This window comes from Canis lupus, chromosome 12 (genome assembly GCF_011100685.1).
Source record: "Canis lupus familiaris isolate Mischka breed German Shepherd chromosome 12, alternate assembly UU_Cfam_GSD_1.0, whole genome shotgun sequence".
Classification (NCBI taxonomy): domain Eukaryota; kingdom Metazoa; phylum Chordata; class Mammalia; order Carnivora; family Canidae; genus Canis; species Canis lupus.
Window position 1 is genome coordinate 23,159,556 of NC_049233.1, and position 24,859 is coordinate 23,184,414.

Genomic DNA, 24,859 nt, shown 5'->3' on the forward strand with positions numbered 1-24,859 from the left:
ACATATATGTAGTCATTATGTTAATGTTGAACAGCTTGAGAGAATGGGAGATGGTTGCTCAGGAAAGGCCTCAGGATCTGCTGCCCCCACCACCAGGCCATCGGGCTTCTAGGGCCTCTTTAGAGTCCTTGAGGAAGGAAAAAGTTGGAACATCAATGGTTGACTTACACAGGTTTGGTGTGGCAAGAATAGATCCTACTGTCCAAAGTGACGTAATACCAGATGTAATAACTCATAGTGGTTCAAGTTTGAAATAATATAGTGAAATCTCAAGGACACTAGAAGATGTCAGTAGAATAACTCAAGCAATCAACTATAAGGCAGGGGGGATAAATGAGAGGCACTGTGGAAGATTCTATATAAATCGATTTCTTGGGGATCCCTGGGTGACTCAGCGGTTTAGTGCCCGGGGCATGATCCTGGAGTCCCAGGATCGAGTCCCACGTCAGGCTCCCTGCATGGAGCCTGCTTCTCCCTCTGCCTGTGTCTCTGCCTCTCTCTCTCTCTCTCTCTCTCTCTCATGAATACATAAATAAAATCTTTAAAAAAATAAAAAATAAAAAAATAAATCGATTTCTTCTTTTAAATGCCCACTTTTCAGTAGTCTCTCCCAGTTTTTCTTCTATCAGTCTCAGACACATCTCAATTGCTCCAGCTCCTAATTTCTCTTTGCCCAGCTCATCATTTCCCCTGAGTGTTCTGACTCCAAAAAAAACCATGCTTTGATATACTATCATTTACCCAACAGTGATAAATATGAACTTACATATATTCATAGACCTAAACCTACATACATGAAGATGGACATTCATACTCATAAACACATTTGGACATGGATGGGGTGACTTTCAGTGAGTAGGTATATATGCCTGCACATGATGATAAACATAATCACGGGAACAAGATTATGAGCTATAAATGTTTGTCCAGATGAAAATTAGAGCAACTAAAATGTGTCAGCACTTGGAAAGTATCCAATGTTTAATTATAAAGTATCAACTAGGGTTGATAAAGTGTTAATATGTGCTTATAGGGATGTTAAGGCCAAAATGTGAAAAATAAAACACATACCCTACAATCCAAATATAATTATACTCTGCCACAATAGTAATACAAAAATAACAAAAGTATGTAAGAATATGCTTTGTTTTTCTGGTTTTCAACTCCTGTGGTCTTTATCATCTATGAGAATTGTATATGTTACTAATGATTAGGCACAAATTTAATTTTTCACACACAGGATTTCTTCCTAGAAATTAATGAGGTATCTATTTTCTAGCATGTCTCGGCCCATTTTTATTATTCCCTGGCATTTACTTCCTCCTATTCCTATTAGTTAATGGATAAGTTCTCCAACTACATTAGGAATACGAAAACAGAAGAAAGTTAGTACATGGAATTTGAGTAATTAATTAATCTGATACCAAGTTTTGCCTGTGGTTTCATCAAAACTAGTTATCAGGAGTTCATACAAAATTCATAACAATAATCATTTTTATTTCCCTTTACCAACAGTTTAAAAAGAAGCTGCTACTCCTCTCTTGCTTTTGCTTTCATTAGTAAAAGAAAAGTCGTGTCAAAAGTCATGAGGCTTGGGGCACCTGGGTGGCTCTGTGGTTGAGCATCTGCCTTTGGCTCAGGTTGTGATCCCAGACTCTGGGATCAAGTCCTGTATCAGGCCCTGCAAGGAGCCTGCTTCTTCCTCTGTGTATAGCTCCGCCTCCCTCTGTGTCTCTCTCATGAATAAATAAACAAAATCTTTTAAAAAAAGAAAAGTCAAGAGGCTTGAGGCTTCCTCTGGGGTGGATCGGGCAGCCATACAGCTTGATCCTCCCAAAGAACAAAGTCAGCCCCAGTGGCAAGAAAAAAGGAGGAACTACAGCAAGAGGCCACCTCAACTTTCCCTACTTCAGCATTGTTTCTTAGAACTGCTAAGCAGAAATGGGAAAACAGCAAAGCAACATGAAAGTGCATCTGTGATGGTGTAAATTCAACTCAAATGTTCAGTCATAATGTGACTGGTTTCTCATTTATTTCTCAAATGGAAACATCTTGAAGATTTTCTCTTAGGGATACCTTGTAGGGCTAGAACAACTGCCTTGTGGTTATGTGATTATTTTTTCTTTCTCACCCATTACCTATTTTTTTTTTTTTTTTAAGATTTGTATTTGTTTATTCATGAGGGACACAGAGAGAGAGAGAGAGAGGCAGAGACACAGGCAGAGGGAGAAGCAGGCTCTATGCAGAGAGCCCAATGCGGGACCCAATCCCAGGACTCCAGGACCACGCTCTAGGCCAAAGGCAGGCACCAAACCACTGAGCCACCCAGGGATCCCCACCCATTACCTTTTTTTATTCAATGATTAATTATATACAATTTGTTTCATTATCTTTACTTTTTGACCTTCTGTATCAAACAGAAAATTCTTGCTTTCTATGCTTCAAACAGCTCAGGTCTTACTAATAAGGAGTTTTTATTATCCTCACAATAGAACATCAGCACATTTTATGTGACCAAGTTTTTTTGTTGTTGTTGTTCCATTTATTTTATTATAGTGTGGTTTTCCTCTACACACTACAGTTTTGGATGACCACTTAGAAAAAAGAATAAAGATGCAGTAGTTGAAAGAAATAGATTTTTCCAACAAAACTTAGCCAGGAACTTTCAGGTGTGTGAAGTCTACATACATAATATTTGGTATGGATATGATGCATTTTATATAAATCAGACCTTTTTGGTATGACTTTAAGTCAACTGTACTTGCCCTAAGTTTTTTTTTAATACTTTTAAATTCATTTATTCATGAGAGACACAGAAAGACAGGGAGCGACATAGGCTGAGGAAGAAGTAGACTCCGTGAAGGGAGCCTGATGCGGGACTCAATCCCAAGACTCTGGGATCACAACCTGAGCCAAAGGCAGGTGCTCAACCACTAAGCCACCCAACCACTAAGCCGCCCAGGTGCCCCGTACTTGCCCCAAGTTTAATCTAGCTACTGAAAAACTAAGAAGGGATAGATTTCTCAGAAATATCCTATAAAACCAGCAGTAAATGAAGGGCTGCTGTTAGTTAGGTACAGAGCAAAAGGGGAAGGCTGTGAAAGATTTATGAAGAACAATGGCATCATTTTAAAGAATCTGAATAACTTCTCTCTGAAATAAGAATGATTCATTCAGCTTCATCCACCTCGGTTTTTAAATACTGGATCTCAAAATGAACTAATGAGGGAAGATGAGCTATAATCATCCCAAGTCATTTGTAACCAACTGCAGTTTCCTTCCTTAAAGTGATAGATTAATCTAGAACCTTACTGATTATGTTAAATGAAAAGAAATTATAGTAAATGAGTACAAACAATTTTCTTATAATTGAAGTTTGTACTGGTCAATAGACTGACAGGATATAGCATGAGAAATATTGGCTTTGGGACCTATATGGATTCAAGTCCATTGTCTCTCCTAGTTATGTGGCCTGCAGAGATTTTTATTAACTCTGAGCCTCCCTCAACTCCTATTAAAAGTGAACATAATGGGATCTTTTTCACACAAATCTAAGAGTTCAGAAGTTAAATAATGCCCTTAGCAAAGTCACTGGAATAAGTTGGCCATCTGGCAAAGAGTGGCTGCTGATACTGATGCTGTGTGAGGGGTACTTGGGTGGCTCAGTTGGTTAAGCATCTGCCTTCAGCTCAGGTCATGATCCAGGGGATCCTGGGATGGAGCCCCATGTCAGGCTCCCTGCTGAGCCTGCTCCCTCTTCCGCTCCCATTGCTTGTGCTCTTTCTCTGTGTCAAATAAATATTAAAAAAAAAAATCAGTGCTTTGTTAATTCTCAAGTTCTTGTTAATAATACTCTATTAACAGTTGATGTAGCATTTTGTATCTCTTCTATTCTCTCATTTGTCCTATTTGGTAAATCAGTTGCAAATTGAGAGCAGGAAGGCTAAAATAATACTATTGCCCCTAAATAATAATTTTTGATTAAGACAAATTATATACATTCTATTTAACAAGTTATCACTATTCCTTTCTCATCAAAAGGTCAGTATCTGTGTACATTCTTTAAAGGCAAATAGATATTTAAGAGATCTACCTCTCTAGAGATGAGTATTTACAGAGGCTTATGCTCCATCTCCCTTAGCTCGTTCTTTCTTTCAATATTTTCTAGAGCATACATTTAGCAGAATTATATTAAATATTAAAATCATGTCATAAGGGAATGGGGACTAAGTGATAGCAGACATTCATGAGTCAAACTCTGAATAACTACATCTGTTACTCCACAGGTCTTTTAAACACAGCCCTAAAACCTAGGAAAACAGAACTCCAAATTGCCCTCAACTTTTATATTTGACCAGGTCCACAGATTTCTATAAAATGCAAGATTTGAATGGTGCCACAGCATTTTTAAAAATCTGAGAATTCTCAGTCCTTAAATCAAAATTCTCAGAAAGTAGAAATTGTGCCTAAGTAAAATAAGATTCATATTTTGACTTCAACATCAACCTATGTGATCAGCTTCTATTTCACAGTGAAATAAATACAGATTGAGGAAAGAATTTAAAAAGTGAATGCCAGACTCTGTACACTCAGTGGGTTACAGATGTATGAGAGTGGTGGCAGAGAGCCACTCCACTTCCTTCAAGATCCAAAAACATTTGGAAGCAAGCCCCAGAAGGAAAGACGTCTGACAGACATGTTCTCTTTGGGGTTTCCTGCCTCCTTGTTTGCCAAGCTTCCTAGATCCCATTGCTTGTTAATAAAGTTCACCAAAAAGACTTTATGAAATGCTGATTTCATAGAGTGAAACTTATATTGAAGGCGTTTTTATGTAGTCGAAGTTTCCTGACATCTGCATTTCCCTACTTCACAAATCCAAGGAAGCGTGACTTGGAAAGTTAACGAGCATAAGGTGACATTTGATGCGCTTACTATCAGTGGGATATTCAGCCCAAACACTGAATCCAAAACCAGAGACCATGGCTTAGACACTGCAATAGAGAAGCTGCTTCACCCTGAGGGTATTATTATTATACCCGTCAATGTTTCTACTACTTCTTCCATAAAACAGAGTCCTGAGAAGATGCATATTGTACACCGTGTGAATTAACTCAGTAAAAACAGAGATATGGGAAGTGACTGAAAAGCTAGATTCTACCTTCATAGCCAGGAAAGAAAAAAAAAATTAGCACCTGGATTTAAAAATTGACATTAGAGTCCAATATGAAAAATAATACAGTACAGCTAAAACTAACTCTAGTTTACAAAAATAATATTTTTGATACTGCTTTTGCCAATCATAAAGTCCGTTAATTTGGCTGAAAGTACCTGAAGTTTGTACTGTGGCTGCTTGCTGTATTTAACACATAGAAACAATTTAGCTCTATAAATATTTTTAAAAGACCTGACTATGTAGGTCTCCTGGATAACAGAAAGGTAATAAAATATAGTTTCGTCTCCTGAGAAGATCTCAATCTAGCACTAAAAATATCATGTATTAAATATAGAGATACTTCAATCTTTTCAAACATATTTGGTAGGAAACTACTTCAATGCGGAAGATGGAACTTCCAAGCACTATACAGGGAATGGGGCTGGCAGTGGGGGTGGGTGGGAGGGGTAGATAAGCAAAATACTCATGAGATTCACCACTTGCAAAACATAAGCATCCATCTTCAAATCAAACATAAAAAAAAACTAAAAAGGCAATTTTTAAGATTAGGGCCTTTAAATTCTTTTTCCATGTAAGAGACAAGAGACCAAATAGAGGATACAGATGTAGGTTGACATGTATATACTCAGACACAGAAATATTCACAACTAAATGAATAACTCTCCATGATTTTATTAATTCTGCCCATAAATCTTCAATCATCTTATTCTGACCAGAAATCTATCCAAATCCCATTTGACCTCAAATCTACATCCAACACAAAGACTATTATCATCCTCACAGACTCCCCCAGCACTGCATTAAAATGTATTTACAGGTTTATGTTTTTAACCAAGTCACAAAGAAGGAATGCAGTAAAAAGCAGGATTCAAATAAAAAGCAGGATAAAGAAATGAGCTTTCAGGAGACAACAATGAAAAATGAAAATATGGCTGAATAGTGCCATTGGGACAGAAGCTCTAGCGGTTCTATCTCCCCTTCTTGCCCACCATGCTCCTTAGCACCTTGCCAGCACCAGAGAGCCAGAGCACAGCCCTTCCTCTCTCTAAACCAAGGAAGGAAATATCATTTCCTCTTATCAAAATCCTGCTGGGAACAACTCTGGTCCCTTCATCACTATGTAGAAATAGCAGTTTTTGTTTACATTTTGTATTTTTCAGAGAGCCTTCCCACTACTTGGCCTTCCTTTACATTATTGCTAGGCCTTCATATAAAGAAGAAAATCTAAAAATATAAACATCTATAAACTTGAATAATGTTCTCAATTATCTTCACATAAAAGTCTTTATATAAAGTCTGATTTTAGAATGAATGTTTCAGGAGCAAGATCTGCTAACCAAAATTATTTTCTGAAGAACAGAACATAAAATTTGGCCCCAAATTGGTCAGATGTAGAAGAAATGAAACAACACCTGAGTGTTCATTTAGGAATGAATTCTGATCTCTCAGAAAAGGAAGATCATCCAAAGGGGAAGATGGCAAACTTCTGGTAATTTAAACATAACTCCTGCCTGCTGAGTATTATGAATAGGGTATACATTGTTGAAAATATGCCAATGTTGAAAAATGTCCTCGGTTTCTTTAAAGCATCCCCACATAATTGTCCATCAAGAGTAACAAAAATCAAATATCCACTGGCACAGGAGGATAATCTGGATGCCAGAGGCAGCTAAGTATACAATAAAAGAGTCCAAGTCCTGCATTTCTATGTACTTATCTTTTAAGTATAGTCTTGACCAAAGAAAATATTTCCAGAGGTTAAATTCTGTTCACCTGTGTAACAGGCGATTTGCATCTCCCACTTAAACCAACAAGAGAGACCAGCAGGAGAACCCTGGGATTCTATATGTTGCTTTTATTATTAGGGCTTCAAGCAGACTGGACAATCACTTTCAAATCAGAATTTCTGTTAATAACAATATTCCCCAAATATATGATTCTGCTTTCTCTCTCTTACTATGATCTGTTCCATGACAGTGACCCATAAAGTCATGGTTCTGTCTAACCCCTTAGTTGATGAGGAAAAATAAAAAACAAAAATAAAAGTTAAACTTGGAAAGGGATAGGCAAGGAGAGAAGAAAGGGTCAGGGAAAGTTACAGCACAGAGTGAATAAGCATAAAGAAGGCCAAAAGACTTGGAGGAGCTCACAGCTAATGAAAAAAACAAGAACACAGAGTGGGGGAGGGAAGGATGTGAAAGCCAGCTGGAATAAGAGAAAGCAAGAAATACAGGAGCCAACAGAAATCCAAGGACAGAAAGTATTGGAGATTGAAGGGAACAGGAAATTTATTGGAAACCAAGTTGTTTTTCCTTTTGTATCCAATGCAATTCTATTCCAGGCAGAACTCTAGTCTCAACCTCAAAGAGGACAGAAGGGAAGTTGAAACTCATAGGAGTCTTTCCTGGACAGCAGCCAGGAGCTCTGGATAGATAGACTAGAGAAAACATGATATGACAGCAGACCCTCTGAAAGCAGATACAGGATAGAGGGGTGGCAGTCTCAGCACTGGATTTTCAAAAACAAAGCAAAAAAAAAAAAAATGTAAAAAAAGTGATAGTTTTGCTCCATCTCAGAGCTACTGAATCAGAATTTCTGGTACATTTAATAAACACCTCAAATGATTCTTATCACCAGAAAAGTTGAAGAAACACTGATATATTAGTAAAAATTGGGGGCTCTGAAACTAGAAGCTGCCTGAATTTATTTCTGAGCTCTGCTATTCATTATCTGTGGAACATGAACAAATTATTTTACCTTTCTGCATCCCCATTATTCAGTTTATAAACTGGGTTGTTGGGAGGATTAAATGAGTTACTATACATAAAACAGTTAGGCAGTGTCTAGTACATATTGAACTCTCCACAGTGATAGCTACCGAACCATAAAAGTACTCTGAATAGAGAACTCATACAAAATAATGTATCTTAATTGGTTTAAAAAATAGGAAAAAAGTTATAAAAAGTCTGCATCTTAGATGCAGTATGCATAGGATGAAGTACATGGGAGCGTTCTTCCAAATGGTACAGAGACCAAGCCACAACCATCAGGGTTTCTGCTCTTGGTCTCTGCATTCACATTTTGGCATTTCTCTTTGGAAATCAACATGTGAACAACCTTGACAAAAAGCTTTCTCTTTTTTTTCTTTTTTCAAAAGCACATATAAGTCAATTCAAATTAAAGGAGACTCCAAGATATGGAGTCTACATGCTCGAGAGAGAAGGATGCTTTGAAATGCAGTAAATCTAAGACTTAGCTGATACAGAGATACCCAAAGAGAACCACATCCATCACAAGACTGTTGAGGATCAAACACTAGGTAACCCACCTTACTTCACAATCCTGTTTTCTTTAGTCATTTCCCTATATATTATTCCAACAACCATCTATTTCCTCTATAGAACCTCATGTAGTTCTCTGCCTTTCTAGTTATATAAAGATTCAAGTTCTTTATTTTTCCATTTGGAAACTCAACCTGTAGTCACAAGCTCCATGACATTCACAACCCTTTTCCTGAACATTCCCATCATCTTCTGGCCTTAAATCAAGCCTTGATCACCCTTATGGAAAGCACTGACTGGTAACTCTCTCATGTAGAGGTTGCTCAGTTTTCTATAACCTTGCTTAATGACCAGAAGTACAGATGGCATCTGCAGTTTCTATTACTTCCTGAAAACTGTCACTCTTTATTTGTACAATAATTCTTGCTCCTCTGAGATCCATGTGATTTGGCCATACAGTCCTTTAGCCCTTTCTGAGGACTTATATCCCTTATACATCAAAGCCATTAGAACTTAGTTTGCCATTGTTTTCTTAACCCGAAATTTTGATATTACTCTGCAGTGTACTTAATGTCATGGTGAACCTTCTATCCAATAATCAACTTCCACTGAAATTTACTGAATCTTACTTTAGCTGAGCCATTAATTCACATGGTTATACAAAGGGCTTATTATTGCTTGTGACTGCTCACTGTTTAAGATTCTGACCACAAATATTTTCAACTTTCTAACTTTGTTGTGCCCATGACTATAATCTCTGGCTTCATCAGTACTACAAGTCTCTGGAATTCTACTTCCACCTACCTGTCAGATATTTTTTGTTAACAAAGAGAGTCTTGAGAGTGGCAATATACCTAGTAATATGTGGAGGACCCATGGTGTAATAATAATGAAACAGACTTTCTTCAAGATGAATGAGTTCACTCTGTGAAATACATGGTTTGTTCCAAACAAGCATATCAATTTAAATATAAAAAAATACCAAGAAGTACAAATAGCCTCAAAAATAAGTATAAAATGGTGAGGCTATTAGATATGGCAGAAAATAAACATATCAATAGTTATACATAATCACATATAATCAAAGGTAAATCCACCTAATTAAGGATAGACACAATCATATAAACATATTAGCTTTTTAGAGACACAATTTAAAATAAAATGACAGAAAAATGGATGTGAACTGTCTTAAAGCACTTATTTTTTTAAAAAAGACAAATAATATGAGCTAAATGTTCAAATTAAGAAAATTAAAATGTAAATTCAGAAAACAGGGAGATACAATTTTTTTTTTCAAAAAATAGAAATCAGTTGCTAGTATGTCATACAAATGCACAAAGATACAAACATACACATATAGGCAAGAGGATCAAGAAACCTACAAAATCCTTTTCAAATAAACTGATAAAATATGTAGACTTCTATAAAGGCTTACAAATCAACAAAAAAAAGAAAGAATGAACCAGTAATGAAATAAGGCAATGTAAAATATTAAAAAGAAAAAGTTAATGACAATAACAAAATTTGTTCACCAACTTCATGTCCGAAAAAAAAAAAAAAACAGATCTGAGATAAACTTCTATCAATAAAGACCAATTATGAAGGGACTATGCATTTAATCATTGCTTCATTCAACAAATTTTACTGAACTATGTCACACGGAAGGAGTAGTTATACTGCCTCTCTAAAGCCAGATTTTGAAGTTGAACATAATTTTTCTTATTTTTAAAATATTTTTTTCTCTTTCATAATTTTTATTTATAGTGAAAACCATTGGGATAGTCTGTTTTTCCATGAAGTATCACTTTCTCATGAAGCAGCCAATCTTTTAATTCTGTATTTGAGCTTTAAATTATTACTCCATGCAAACTTTCCATTATAAGATAAATAAGTTCTAAAAATCTAATGTATAGCAAAGTGATGAATACTATATTATATACTTGAAATTTGCTATAAATGTAGATCATAGATATTCTCACCACACACAAAAAAATCATAATTCTGTGATGTGATTCAAGTGTTAGCTAAAGCTAACACGGTATTCACTGTGCAATAATTAAGTGTATCAAATCTGTATACCATAAAATTATACATTATATGTTAATTATATCTTGTAAAGCTGGGAAAATAAATAGTTCCTCTAAACAGTTTGCATATTATCTAGAATGTAACTGTCTCAAAATGTTTGTAATATGCTAAATTAATATTTTAACTAGTTTGTTCAGTGAATTTCTGTGAACAACCAGAAAATCTGGACAAAACATTAATGAAAACTTTTGTTTGACAGCCTTAGAGAGTGGCCAAGGTAGTGAGTACTTAAGTGGCCAATATGCCATGCATAAGAAAAGCAAAATGGTAAGACCCACCCTGCCATGACTTCTTAAAACATCTGCCAATTCTACATCAACAGTTGAGAAGATCATCAGAGCTTCTAGAATTCTTAGGGGCTGTGGAGAAAATACTTTGATTTTTAGGCCCACCTAGGAGGAAACACTCTGGTAAATACCCTAGGCTTTTTAGTTAGAACCCCTGAATAGTGACAAAATAGAAGTAAGGATGAAGAAAAAAGACAAATCCTTACAAATAAAGTAGACCCTGACTCAAATCAGCTAAATATCTGATTGGCTTAAGGTAAGATATGCTTATACTTGCTAAAAGCTAAAGATAACCCTTTCTGCATTTCATACCTGTTAGAATGTTTACTTTCAAAAATCTAAGAAGTGTTAAAAAGGATGGTGTGGGGGGTCGATAACACACCTGTACTATTGGTGGGAATGTAAATTGGTGCAGCCCCTTGGAACAGTATGAAGGGTCCTCTAAAAATTAAAAATAGATCCAGCAATTCTACCTCTAAGTATCCAAAGGAAAGGGAATCACTATATTGAAAAGGTACCTGCAGCTCCATGTTCACTGCAGCATCATTTACAATAGCCAACTTAAGTGTCCATCAATAGATGAATAATAAGATGTAGTATATATACACAGGCTTATTTTTCAGCCATAAAAAAAAAAAAATCCTGCAACTTGTGACAAGATGTATAGATATTGAGGGCATTATCCTAAGTGAAATAAGCCAGGCAGAGAAAGACAAATACAGTAAAGTATCATTTATACATGGGATAAAAAAAACTACTCATAGATACAGAGAACAGATTGTTTGTTGCCAGAAGTAGGCAGAGGGGCAAACAAGGGGAAATGAGTAAATAGGGGGGAAAAGAATCCTTTATGGAGAAGGCTATTTTGAGGACTTTCAAATTATGTCTATAGTTTTCATTTCAGGTGTTGAACAGACATTCAAAAATCAATAAGCATTCCAAGACAAAAAATATATAAATCAGACCAACTAGAGATACAAACATTGGAGTTATCAGACATGGAACTTAAAATAATTCTAATATTCAAGAATTCATGACAAGATGAAAAATCATGGCAAAGAACAAAAAAATGGCTTTAAAAATTACATAGAAATGCATTAACTCACTTCCGGAGGAGCAAGACGGCGGAAGAGTAGGGTCTCCAAATCACCTGTCTCCACCAAACTACCTAGAAAACCTTCAAATTATCCTGAAAATCTATGAATTCGGCCTGAGATTTAAAGAGAGACCAGCTGGAATGCAACAGTGAGAAGAGTTCGCGCTTCTATCAAGGTAGGAAGACGGGGAAAAAGAAATAAAGGAACAAAGGCCTCCAAGGGGGAGGGGCCCGCGAGGAGCCGGGCTGAGGCCGGGGCGAGTGTCCCCAGGACAGGAGAGCCCCGTCCCGGAGGAGCAGGAGCTGCACCGACCTTCCCGGCGGAAAGGGGCTCGCGGGGAGGTGGAGCAGGAACCAGGAGGGCGAGGATGCCCTCGGGCTCCCAGGGACAGTAAAAGCAACTGCGCGCCCAGGAGAGTGCGCCGAGCTCCCTAAGGGCTGCAGCGCGCACGGCGGGACCCGGAGCAGCTCCGGGGGCTCGGGCGGCGGCTCCGCGGAGGGGGCTGCGCGGAGGGGGCTGCGCGGCCCCGGGAGCAGCTGGGCCGGGCTCGGGCAGAGGAAGAGGCTCCGTGCAGAGGGGCCTGCGCGGTTCCAGGAGCAGCTCGGAGGGGCTCGGGCGGCGGCTCCGCGGAGGGGGTTGCGCGGCCCGGGAGCGCGAATCCACCAGCGCAGGCTCCGGAGCACAGGGCGCCGGGACACAGCCCAGGATCCCGCCTCCCCCGGGACAGGCAGAGACCGGGAGGGCCCAGGACAGCAAGGACGCTCCTGCCCCAGCTGAGCAGATCAGCGGCCCCGCCCGGAGCCTCCAGGCCCTGCAGACGGAGTTCCTGCCGGAGCTGAATCCAGGTTTCCAGAGCTGCCCCGCCACTGGGGCTGTTCCTCCTGCGGCCTCACGGGGCAAACAACCCCCACTGAGCCCTGCACCAGGCAAGGGGCACAGCAGCTCCCCCAACTGCTAACACCTGAAAATCAGCACAACAGGCCCCTCCCCAGAAGACCAGCTAGACGGACAACTTCCAGGAGAAGCCAAGGGACTTAACACAGAATCAGAAGATACTCCCCTGTGGTTCTTTTTGTTGTTGTTGTTGTTGTTGTTGTTTTGTTTTTTGTTTTGTTTTGTTTTGTTTTGCTTTTTGATTTGTTTCCTCCCCCACCCCCCCTTTTTTTCTCATTTCTTTTTCTTTCTCTTTTTCTTCTTTTTTTTTTCTTTCGTTTTTTTTTTTCTCTTCCCTTTTTTTTCTCTTTCTCTTTTCTTTCCTTCGTTCTCTCCTCTCTTTTTCTCTTTTTCCCAATACAACTTGCTTTTGGCCACTCTGCACTGAGCAAAATGACTAGAAGGAAAACCTCACCTCAAAAGAAAGAATCAGAAACAGTCCTCTCTCCCACAGAGTTACAAAATCTGGATTACAATTCAATGTCAGAAAGCCAATTCAGAAGCACTATTATACAGCTACTGGTGGCTCTAGAAAAAAGTATAAAGGACTCAAGAGACTTCATGACTGCAGAATTTAGAGCTAATCAGGCAGAAATTAAAAATCAATTGAATGAGATGCAATCCAAACTAGAAGTCCTAACGACGAGGGTTAACGAGGTGGAAGAACGAGTGAGTGACATAGAAGACAAGTTGATAGCAAAGAGGGAAACTGAGGAAAAAAGAGACAAACAATTAAAAGACCATGAAGATAGATTAAGGGAAATAAACGACAGCCTGAGGAAGAAAAACCTACGTTTAATTGGGGTTCCCGAGGGCGCCGAAAGGGCAAGAGGGCCAGAATATGTATTTGAACAAATTCTAGCTGAAAACTTTCCTAATCTGGGAAGGGAAACAGGCATTCAGATCCAGGAAATAGAGAGATCCCCCCCTAAAATCAATAAAAACCGTTCAACACCTCGACATTTAATTGTGAAGCTTGCAAATTCCAAAGATAAGGAGAAGATCCTTAAAGCAGCAAGAGACAAGAAATCCCTGACTTTTATGGGGAGGAGTATTAGGGTAACAGCAGACCTCTCCACAGAGACCTGGCAGGCCAGAAAGGGCTGGCAGGATGTATTCAGGGTCCTAAATGAGAAGAACATGCAACCAAGAATACTTTATCCAGCAAGGCTCTCATTCAAAATGGAAGGAGAGATAAAGAGCTTCCAAGACAGGCAGCAACTAAAAGAATATGTGACCTCCAAACCAGCTCTGCAAGAAATTTTAAGGGGGACTCTTAAAATTCCCCTTTAAGAAGAAGTTCAGTGGAACAGTCCACAAAAACAAAGACTGAATAGATATCATGATGACACTAAACTCATATCTCTCAATAGTAACTCTGAATGTGAACTGGGCTTAATGACCCCATCAAAAGGCGCAGGGTTTCAGACTGGATAAAAAAGCAGGACCCATCTATTTGCTGTCTACAAGAGACTCATTTTAGACAGAAGGACACCTACAGCCTGAAAATAAAAGGTTGGAGAACCATTTACCATTCGAATGGTCCTCAAAAGAAAGCAGGGGTAGCCATCCTTATATCAGATAAACTAAAATTTACCCCAAAGACTGTAGTGAGAGATGAAGAGGGACACCTATATCATACTTAAAGGATCTATTCAACAAGAGGACTTAACAATCCTCAATATATATGCTCCGAATGTGGGAGCTGCCAAATATATAAATCAATTATTAACCAAAGTGAAGAAATACTTAGATAATAATACACTTATACTTGGTGACTTCAATCTAGCTCTTTCTATACTCGATAGGTCTTCTAAGCACAACATCTCCAAAGAAACGAGAGCTTTAAATGATACACTGGACCAGATGGATTTCACAGATATCTACAGAACTTTACATCCAAACTCAACTGAATACACATTCTTCTCAAGCGCACATGGAACTTTCTCCAGAATAGACCACATATTGGGACACAAATCGGGTCTGAATCGATACCAAAAGATTGGGATTGTCCCCTGCATATTCTCGGACCATAATGCCTTGAAATTAGAACTAAATCACAACAAGAAGTTTGGAAGGACCTCAAACACGTGGAGGTTAAGGACCATCCTGCTAAAAGATAAAAGGGTCAACCAGGAAATTAAGGAAGAATTAAAAAGATTCATGGAAACTAATGAGAATGAAGATACAACCGTTCAAAATCTTTGGGATGCAGCAAAAGCAGTCCTAAGGGGAAAATACATCGCAATACAAGCATCCATTCAAAAACTGGAAAGAACTCAAATACAAAAGCTAACCTTACACATAAAGGAGCTAGAGAAAAAACAGCAAATAGATCCTACACCCAAGAGAAGAAGGGAGTTAATAAAGATTCGAGCAGAACTCAACGAAATCGAGACCAGAAGAACTGTGGAACAGATCAACAGAACCAGGAGTTGGTTCTTTGAAAGAATTAATAAGATAGATAAACCATTAGCCAGCCTTATTAAAAAGAAGAGAGAGAAGACTCAAATTAATAAAATCATGAATGAGAAAGGAGAGATCACTACCAACACCAAGGAAATACAAACGATTTTAAAAACATATTATGAACAGCTATACGCCAATAAATTAGGCAATCTAGAAGAAATGGACTCATTCCTGGAAAGCCACAAACTACCAAAACTGGAACAGGAAGAAATAGAAAACCTGAACAGGCCAATAACCAGGGAGGAAATTGAAGCAGTCATCAAAAACCTCCCAAGACACAAGAGTCCAGGGCCAGATAGGCTTCCCAGGGGAATTTTATCAAACGTTTAAAGAAGAAATCATACCTATTCTCCTAAAGCTGTTTGGAAAGATAGAAAGAGATGGAGTACTTCCAAATTCGTTCTATGAAGCCAGCATCACCTTAATTCCAAAGCCAGACAAAGACCCCACCAAAAAGGAGAATTACAGACCAATATCCCTGATGAACACGGATGCAAAAATTCTCAACAAGATACTGGCCAATAGGATCCAACAGTACATTAAGAAAATTATTCACCATGACCAAGTAGGATTTATCCCTGGGACACAAGGCTGGTTCAACACCCGTAAAACAATCAATCTGATTCATCATATCAGCAAGAGAAAAACCAAGAACCATATGATCCTCTCATTGGATGCAGAGAAAGCATTTGACAAAATACAGCATCCATTCCTGATCAAAACTCTTCAGAGTGTAGGGATAGAGGGAACATTCCTCGACATCTTAAAAGCCATCTATGAAAAGCCCACAGCAAATATCATTCTCAATGGGGAAGCACTAGGAGCCTTTCCCCTAAGATCAGGAACAAGACAGGGATGTCCACTCTCACCACTGCTGTTCAACATAGTACTGGAAGATCTAGCCTCAGCAATCAGACAACAAAAAGACATTAAAGGCATTCAAATTGGCAAAGAAGAAGTCAAACTCTCCCTCTTCGCCGATGACATGATACTCTACATAGAAAACCCAAAAGTCTCCACCCCAAGATTGCTAGAACTCATACAGCAATTCGGTAGTGTGGCAGGATACAAAATCAATGCCCAGAAGTCAGTGGCATTTCTATACACTAACAATGAGACTGAAGAAAGAGAAATTAAGGAGTCAATCCCATTTACAATCGCACCCAAAAGCATAAGATACCTAGGAATAAACCTAACCAAAGATGTAAAGGATCTATACCCTCAAAACTATAGAACACTTCTGAAAGAAATTGAGGAAGACACAAAGAGATGGAAAAATATTCCATGCTCATGGATTGGCAGAATTAATATTGTGAAAATGTCAATGTTACCCAGGGCAATATACACGTTTAATGCAATCCCTATCAAAATACCATGGACTTTCTTCAGAGAGTTAGAACAAATTATTTTAAGATTTGTGTGGAATCAGAAAAGACCCCGAATAGCCGGGGGAATTTTAAAAAAGAAAACCATATCTGGGGGCATCACAATGCCAGATTTCAGGTTGTACTACAAAGCTGTGGTCATCAAGACAGTGTGGTACTGGCACAAAAACAGACACATAGATCAGTGGAACAGAATAGAGAATCCAGAAGTGGACCCTGAACTTTATGGGCAACTAATATTCGATAAAGGAGGAAAGACTATCCATTGGAAGAAAGACAGTCTCTTCAATAAATGGTGCTGGGAAAATTGGACATCCACATGCAGAAGAATGAAACTAGATCACTCTCTTTCACCATACACCAAGATAAGCTCAAAATGGATGAAAGATCTAAATGTGAGACAAGATTCCATCAAAATCCTAGAGAAGAACACAGGCAACACCCTTTTTGAACTCGGCCATAGTAACTTCTTGCAAGATACATCCACGAAGGCAAAAGAAACAAAAGCAAAAATGAACTATTGGGACTTCATCAAGATAAGAAGCTTTTGCACAGCAAAGGATACAGTCAACAAAACTCAAAGACAACCTACAGAATGGGAGAAGATATTTGCAAATGACGTATCAGATAAAGGGCTAGTTTCCAAGATCTATAAAGAACTTATTAAACTCAACACCAAAGAAACAAACAATCCAATCATGAAATGGGCAAAAGACATGAACAGAAATCTCACAGAGGAAGACATAGACATGGCCAACATGCATATGAGAAAATGTTCTGCATCACTTGCCATCAGGGAAATACAAATGAAAACTACAGTGAGATACCACCTCACACCAGTGAGAATGGGGAAAATTAAGAAGGCAGGAAACAACAAATGTTGGAGAGGATGCGGAGAAAAGGGAACCCTCTTACACTGTTGGTGGGAATGTGAACTGGTGCAGCCACTCTGGAAAACTGTGTGGAGGTTCCTCAAAGACTTAAAAATAGACCTGCCCTACGACCCAGCAATTGCACTGTTGGGGATTTACCCCAAAGATACAAATGCAGTAAAACGCCGGGACACCTGCACCCCGATGTTTATAGCAGCAATGGCCACGATAGCCAAACTGTGGAAGGAGCCTCGGTGTCCAACGAAAGATGAATGGATAAAGAAGATGTGGTTTATGTATACAATGGAATATTACTCAGCTATTAGAAATGACAAATACCCACCATTTGCTTCAACGTGGATGGAACTGGAGGGTATTATGCTGAGTGAAGTAAGTCAGTCGGAGAAGGACAAACATTATATGTTCTCATTCATTTGGGGAATATAAATAATAGTGAAAGGGAATATAAGGGAAGGGAGAAGAAATGTGTGGGAAATATCAGAAAGGGAGACAGAACGTAAAGACTGCTAACTCTGGGAAACGAACTAGGGGTGGTAGAAGGGGAGGAGGGCGGGGGGTGGGAGTGAATGGGTGACGGGCACTGGGTGTTATTCTGTATGTTAGTAAATTGAACACCAATAAAAAATAAATTAAAAAAAAAAAAAAGAAATGCATTAACTCAAAAATATAAAATGAAACACAATAAATTAGATTAACAGCAAATTACAACTGAAGAGAGAATTAGTGAAATGGAATACAAGTGAGAAGAAAATATTCAGACTGATGGAGAAAAAATATGAAAAACACAAAAATGAGTGTAAGAAATAGATGGAGCATAGGAAAAGTTCTAAGATTTTTCAAATTATAAATTCAAATGGAGAGATTAAGAGAGAAAGAAGCAATACTTATGGAGAAATGGTTGAAATTTTTCCAAAACCTATGAAAACCAATAAAGCATCAAGCCATAGATCCGAAAAATGCTACAAACTATTGGCAAATGCAAAGACAGTTAAATCTAGATACATCATAGTCATACTCCTGGAAACCAAAGACAAAGAGAAGACTCATTACCATTAAAGAGGCAAAAATAAGACCAATGCTTCATTGTCTCTTGCTTCCATTGTATCTATTGAGAAATCTATATTTTGTGCTGTTGTCATGCATTTTAATTCCTTATATGGAATGTATATCTATGGTCAATATTAACTTATATTTATGCTTATTATATGTATATATGTATCAAAATCAATGTAATTTCAAACAAAACTGAAAAATCATCAGATTTTCCCTAAAGAATATAGTAAAAGAACTACTAGCTGAAGGACAAGAATTTCAGATGGAAAAATGGAGATAAAGGAATGAAGAGCAAAGAAATATATTCTAAACATAAAAAGTATATTAACTGTATACATACATATTACAAATATAACAAAATTAACATATACAATATAAAAAGTAGAAGTCAGTAATGAGGCTTAAATACTATATTTGTATGTTTAATAAGTTGCAAAAGTACCAATTTACATATTTTAATAAGTCCAGGTCATATGTTGACATCTTAGAGATAACAACCAAGAGTGCAGTAAAAATGGTATATAATTAACAAGCTATGGCAGGGGAGAAGTGAATAATAAAAATATGCCATAAAAGGAGTAAAAGTGGAGGAGAATAATAGAGAAAAAAGTACACTTGAGACAAATTAAAAAAAAAAAAAAAAGTGAGATGGTACCTTGGTTCTTTTCTAAAAATTCCTCCCCAGTCATCCTATTTAGTAAATGTACTAACAACTGCATAACTGTAAACTAAAAAGTATATAGTCACATTATCCTCTTATTAAATTTATGCAGAAATATATTTAGGTTAGATTCCTGAGAACTTTTAACATCAATACTTTTTTTGAATCGTATTTTTTCTGAGGGCAAATATAACTTAAAGGACAGGATATAGTGTACTATAATTTTAATGTCCATTTATAATTTTGCTTTTATACATCACTGCATTTAAAATATTATTTGATTTAGAATTTAGACCCTGGAGAATTTTATTGTCACAACAGGGTATTAATATATGAAAAAAAAATTAGCTATTGCCTAAACAGCACTTGGAAATCAAAAAGAGATTGCTTAAAAAAAAAAAAAAAAAAAAAGAGATTGCTTTACTAGTTACCTTACATTTAATCAAAATCTTAAACATACCAATTAAACCAGCTTCTTCATATGCATTAGAAGAGACAAATGGAAAATACAATAGGCTTAAAAGATAGCTTGAACTATAGGATGATCATCAATTTTAACCTCCTGCAAAAAAAAAAAAAAAATGAAATCTTCTGCAAAATCAGTGTTATTAGCAAAAAATTAGAGACTTAAAGAATTTAATCAGTGGAGCTGTAGTACTGTACAGCTTGTATTCACACTGATCCATTGTGTATTGGATAATAAATTGTTAAACTTCAAATACATGAATATTTACATATACACATGCCCATATTTATTTTTCAACCTAATCATTTATCAGGGATACATTATTACCTCACCTGTAGACTAAAATTTTAAGATATAGCCAGGATATTGCCTACACAAACTCACACAATGAAGTGGTAGCAGAAAAAGATCTAAGTTTCCAATCTTCCATTATCTCGCACAGGATTCTTTCAAAATGTAATATTGTATCTTCCCCAATGGTTACCAAATTGTTTCAAATCCCAGGGGTCCTTCTCATGATTCTTTCTGCCAGATTTTACAGTAATTGGTTAAGCACCATGCTATCTCATCACCCCCCCCCAAAAAAAAACTATTTTTAGCTCTTCTTCCCATCAAAGCCTGACTAGCTCCTGTGAGATGAAAAGGTAAGAGAGTTGACAATATCCATCTTCTATCACTAAGACCAAACTGTATTGATCTCAAGTATTCATTCTCATCACATTAGGATTCATTTAACTACTATTTATTATTGTACCACAATGTACCAATCACTAATTTGGCAAATGCTTCAAAGAATTTCATGGTCCCATAAACAGCAGATAAACAGTAGTTAATTCGTTCATTCAGAAAGTATTTACTGGCCATGAAAAACTAACCAGACATTCTGTTAGTTGCTAAGAATGGTAGATCTCTCCCTTACTTTTATGATGCTTAGATTCTGGTAGAGAACTACACAACAGATAATCACAAATATAAATATATAATTCATATTATATATAATGAATTGTTCATTGAGCCATTTAGGAAACAGGAGTTGCTTGCCTTAAGAGTCTAGGAAAGATTTTTATGAGAAAGTAACATTTGTGTTGAGATCCACAGGGTGAACAGAAGTTAATTCGTTAAAAAATAATCTTCCCAGCAGAGGGGAAAACAAAGAGAAAGAAGAAACATTACAAAGAATTCAAAGAGGGCCACTGTGGCAAGCAAGAATAAGAAAATATCTTAAGTTGATGTTGCAGAGAAATGCAGTAAATACACCCTTTGAAGCTTCAGAGACACATTGAAACCTTTGGTATTCATTCCTGAAAGTAATGGAAATGAGTACAAAGCTGTAAAGTGAGGGGGAGAGGGGGAACACGGCAGGGATCCATTCAAAATACAGACTATCTCCCAACTAATTATATAACCCTGGGTTGAAGGACTCCAATTGTTTAGTAGTCCACAAGAGACAGTACCATTTTAAAATTGGCAGTAGCAATAAAGTTGGAGAAATTGATGGATTTGAGAGAAATTCAAGAGGTAAAATTGCAGAACTTAGTGACACTTTGGATGAAATTAAATGAAAATAGGAAATGAAGAGCTGCTGCCTCCTGAGGAGCTCCTGCCTTGTGGCATATAGAACTGGACAGATTGTGATGGTATTCCTCTGACAAGAAATACTGGAGAAGGTGTGGAGTTGAAGGAAGGAGAAAGCGAATCCAATTTTGAAAATGTTGAGTTTGAATTGCTTTTGAAATATCCAAAGTGATAATGTCCAGTGAGCAGCTGAATGATAAAACTGGAGCCTAAGAGGGAGATAGGAATATAAACCCAGAGAACGCATATATATAAATAGCAACTGAAACCCTGAGTGTGGATAGGAAGTCACAAGGAACCTGGTCATTAACCAGACAGGGATAGGCCACTGAGTCAGTCTGGTTCCAGACCAAGGAGCCAGAGAGGTACGGCTTAAAGCAGTTACAGGTGTTGTTTAATGGAAGCCAAGGAAGACCAATTTCAATGAGTCAATGTCAGAAGTCAATGATACAGAGTTCAAATAAGACAAGATATAAAAAATTACCATTCAACAAGATTGGGACTGAGACAGAATTATGCATAAAATGCCATGGAAGCACAGAAATGTGGGCATTAACTCTGGGTAGGGCAGAGTTGGTAAAAAGAAGTGACATTTAAGCCGTGTTTGAAAAATGAGTAAGAGTTTCCCAGGCAAAGAAGTCAGGGGATAAAATGGCAATATTTAGTGAAGGAATAGCTATTTCTCACACTCCTAGTCATTTTTTATTACTTTGCTTCCACATCTTAACAGGGCAGACATCCTCACATAGCAGCCTAGCTTCCATCAATGCCCTCACAGTCCAAAAATCAGAATATGAGAGAGAGAAAAACAATGTTAATACAGCAACATCATGGAGTCTCAGAGTTAGGGAATAAAAAGAGGATTCCTGATTCTATAACAAACTATGAAAAAAAAAAGTTGTAAGAGCAAAAAGTCAAATTAGAATGTAGAAAAATTAAATAGACATGTGAACATATGAGAAGAACTTTCCCTCTCATGCGTTCTCAGCAACAGGCTTTGAGCCAGATGACCATGGCTATCTTTTAAGTAATGAGAAACAATGTATTTTTAAGATTTTATTTATTTACTCATGAGAGCCATAGAGATAAAGAGGCAGAGACACAGGCACAGGGAGAAGCAGGCTCCCTGTGGGGAGCCCCATGAGGAACTCCATCCCAGGACCCAGGATCACGCCCTGAGCCAAAAGGAGAGGCTCAAACCACTGAGCCACCCACGCGTCCTGCAGTGTATCTTCTGACTGGTTTTGAAAGAATCCACAAATGCTGAATTCTGATTTGCAGAACAAAGATCACAATTTCACACGTTCATAAACTGAGAATACACTAAATGTAAAACTACAGGAAAAAGGATACCTAGTATTAAAATAGTTGACTTAAAGCCACGTAGTCAAATTATGTTCACCCACTGAAATAGTATAACTAACACAAGTCATTATTCTGCTCACGAGACGAATCACGGATAAACATTTTGCATCCAGCAAAAATAAAAAGAGTCCAACCCCTAGACTGCCCCTTCCTTTTTCCATGCTTTAATGTTCACATAACAATAACCACTGTTCCTATTTGGCGAAATTTTTAATTCTGAGCTCTTTTAAAGGAAAAGCAAATTTCTTTTTTCATTTACCTGCCATTGGTTTGAGATGCATTAAGCTGCAAACACGTAGACAATTAAGTTGCCTATTGTCTTAAAATGGGCTTTCAGGAATCACACGGGAATAAATTTTGGTTCGAAATTGCTGTTCCTTACAATCTTTCCCCCCAAGCTTGTTCAAGTGCGTCGAAGCATAAATGCATTAGGAATAATTAAGGATATGCTAGATAATTTCACCCTACGATGTCTTCCTAGCCTTATACATTGGCGTCACGCCTTTTCCTGCCACCCATTGTCCTCTTTGTCACACGGTACAGGGAGGATAAAATAAAGATAATAAAGGCACTATCCCTGGAGGAATGGCTACAGTTAGGCATGGAGTATAATGCAGCCCCTCCAAGAGAAAAGCAGAAGAACCCGTTTCCTCTAGGCGTCCTGCAAAAGGCTGTCACAGGTAGAGATTCTGCTGGGTCTGAGCTATGGAGGCGGGTCTACGTGTTCACGGCACAGAGATGATGGGGAACCTTTTACCAGGTGAGGCCTAGCCAGACAGAAGTGCTGCAGGGAGGGCCCTGGGGTGCGGTGGATGACATAACCGGGAGAGAGCAGCCGGCTGTGCGCAAAAGGATGGGGACGCCCTGGGCCGCGAGGTGGTACCTGCGCAGTGTCGAGCGCCCCAGCCACTGAATCCCCGATCCAGAGATGCTCCCGGAGAAGCTGCTGGTAGCTGAGGCAGTGCTTCACCGCAGATGGCACATTCCCCATGGCGCGGCCCGCGACCGCAGGCGGGAGCCGGGAGGAGAGGGACGCGGAGCGAGCTGCGCCGGTCCGGAGCGCGCCCCTCCGGGCGCAGGCGGCGAGCACCAGCCCCGCTCCGCGCACTGCGTCGGCGCCGACAGGGTGGGGAGCGGGCGGCGGCGGCGGCGGCGGCTGCGGCGGCGGCGGCGGCCGCGCCCGGGCAGGGAGCGCGGGGAGCACCTGCGGCGCCCGGAACGCGGAGAAGCGGAACGGAGCCCACGGACGCCCAGGTGTGGCGCCTCTCCCTCGCTGCGCCGGGCGTGCGGGGCGATCCGCACACGCCCCACTGACCGGCTTCTCACCTGGTTCAGAGCCTAAGCGAGAAAGAGGGTGCAAATAAAAGGAAGGGCGCATGCGTTTTTGTGCCGGTGAGTCTGCTCCTTTCCAGCTGCAGGATTTCGTGCTTAGTGTAGGGTTTGTCCAGCGTTGGACTCACTCGCGTAGGTGATTGATGACGATCAGCTCGATTTTAAACCGTCTTGAGCCCGTCTGCAAGGGTAAAATACAGCTCTAACAAAGAGGAAAATAAATATAGAGAGTGCTGCAATGGCAGAGATGTCACAGATAACTTGGTGTCAGTAAGTCGGTACTACAGGTTAAGCACTGAACTGGAATTGAGTTGCTTAAGAGATGCCCGACTCAAAATTGTTGAAGCCCTAAAAAAAGGCTAAATTCATTGGAACTAAAAGTGCTACATAAATCCTTAGGGTATTAGAAGAGGAGTGATCTTTGGTGTGGAGGGGATTGGGAAGATGGCCCTGGAACAGACCTTTTCCCTACCTCCTCTCCTTCACAGGCATATTTACATCACCTGGACCCACTCTAAAACTTCTCAGAGTGGGTGCAGCAGCTTGCAACTGAAAAGATATTCATCAAGAAGAGTCTTGAGCAGCCAAGCATGCATGGCCAGGCATACCAGTCAGCTCTACTGGTCCCTGCAGCAAATAGAAATCAGAAGCTGGCTGATGTTGCACAACCAGATGAAAGGATCCAAAGATTATCTTGTAAAACATAGTACAAACATACTTAGAAGTAATTTAACACTCAGATTAAGGAAGCAATCATTACTACTTGGGAGACTGGTGAGACTTCCATTTGCCATAGAAACA

The 24,859-nt window shown here is 38.8% G+C and overlaps 1 protein-coding gene across 6 annotated transcripts in view; it reads right to left on the reverse strand.

The window, feature by feature from the left end:
• HMGCLL1 (3-hydroxymethyl-3-methylglutaryl-CoA lyase like 1) overlaps positions 1-23,833 on the reverse strand; it is a 204,923-nt gene extending 181,090 nt beyond the window's left edge. For 3 of the 6 annotated variants that reach the window (XM_038554359.1, XM_038554357.1, XM_038554354.1), the window contains exon 1: positions 23,610-23,830. In XM_038554359.1, the coding sequence (XP_038410287.1) occupies positions 23,610-23,717 (108 nt within the window). In that variant the 5' untranslated portion in view covers positions 23,718-23,830. Of the gene's footprint in view, positions 1-23,609 lie in introns of all 6 variants that reach the window. The other 3 variants (XM_038554356.1, XM_038554355.1, XM_038554358.1) reach the window with 3 other exon arrangements.
• Between the last annotated feature and the right edge of the window lie 1,026 nt (positions 23,834-24,859).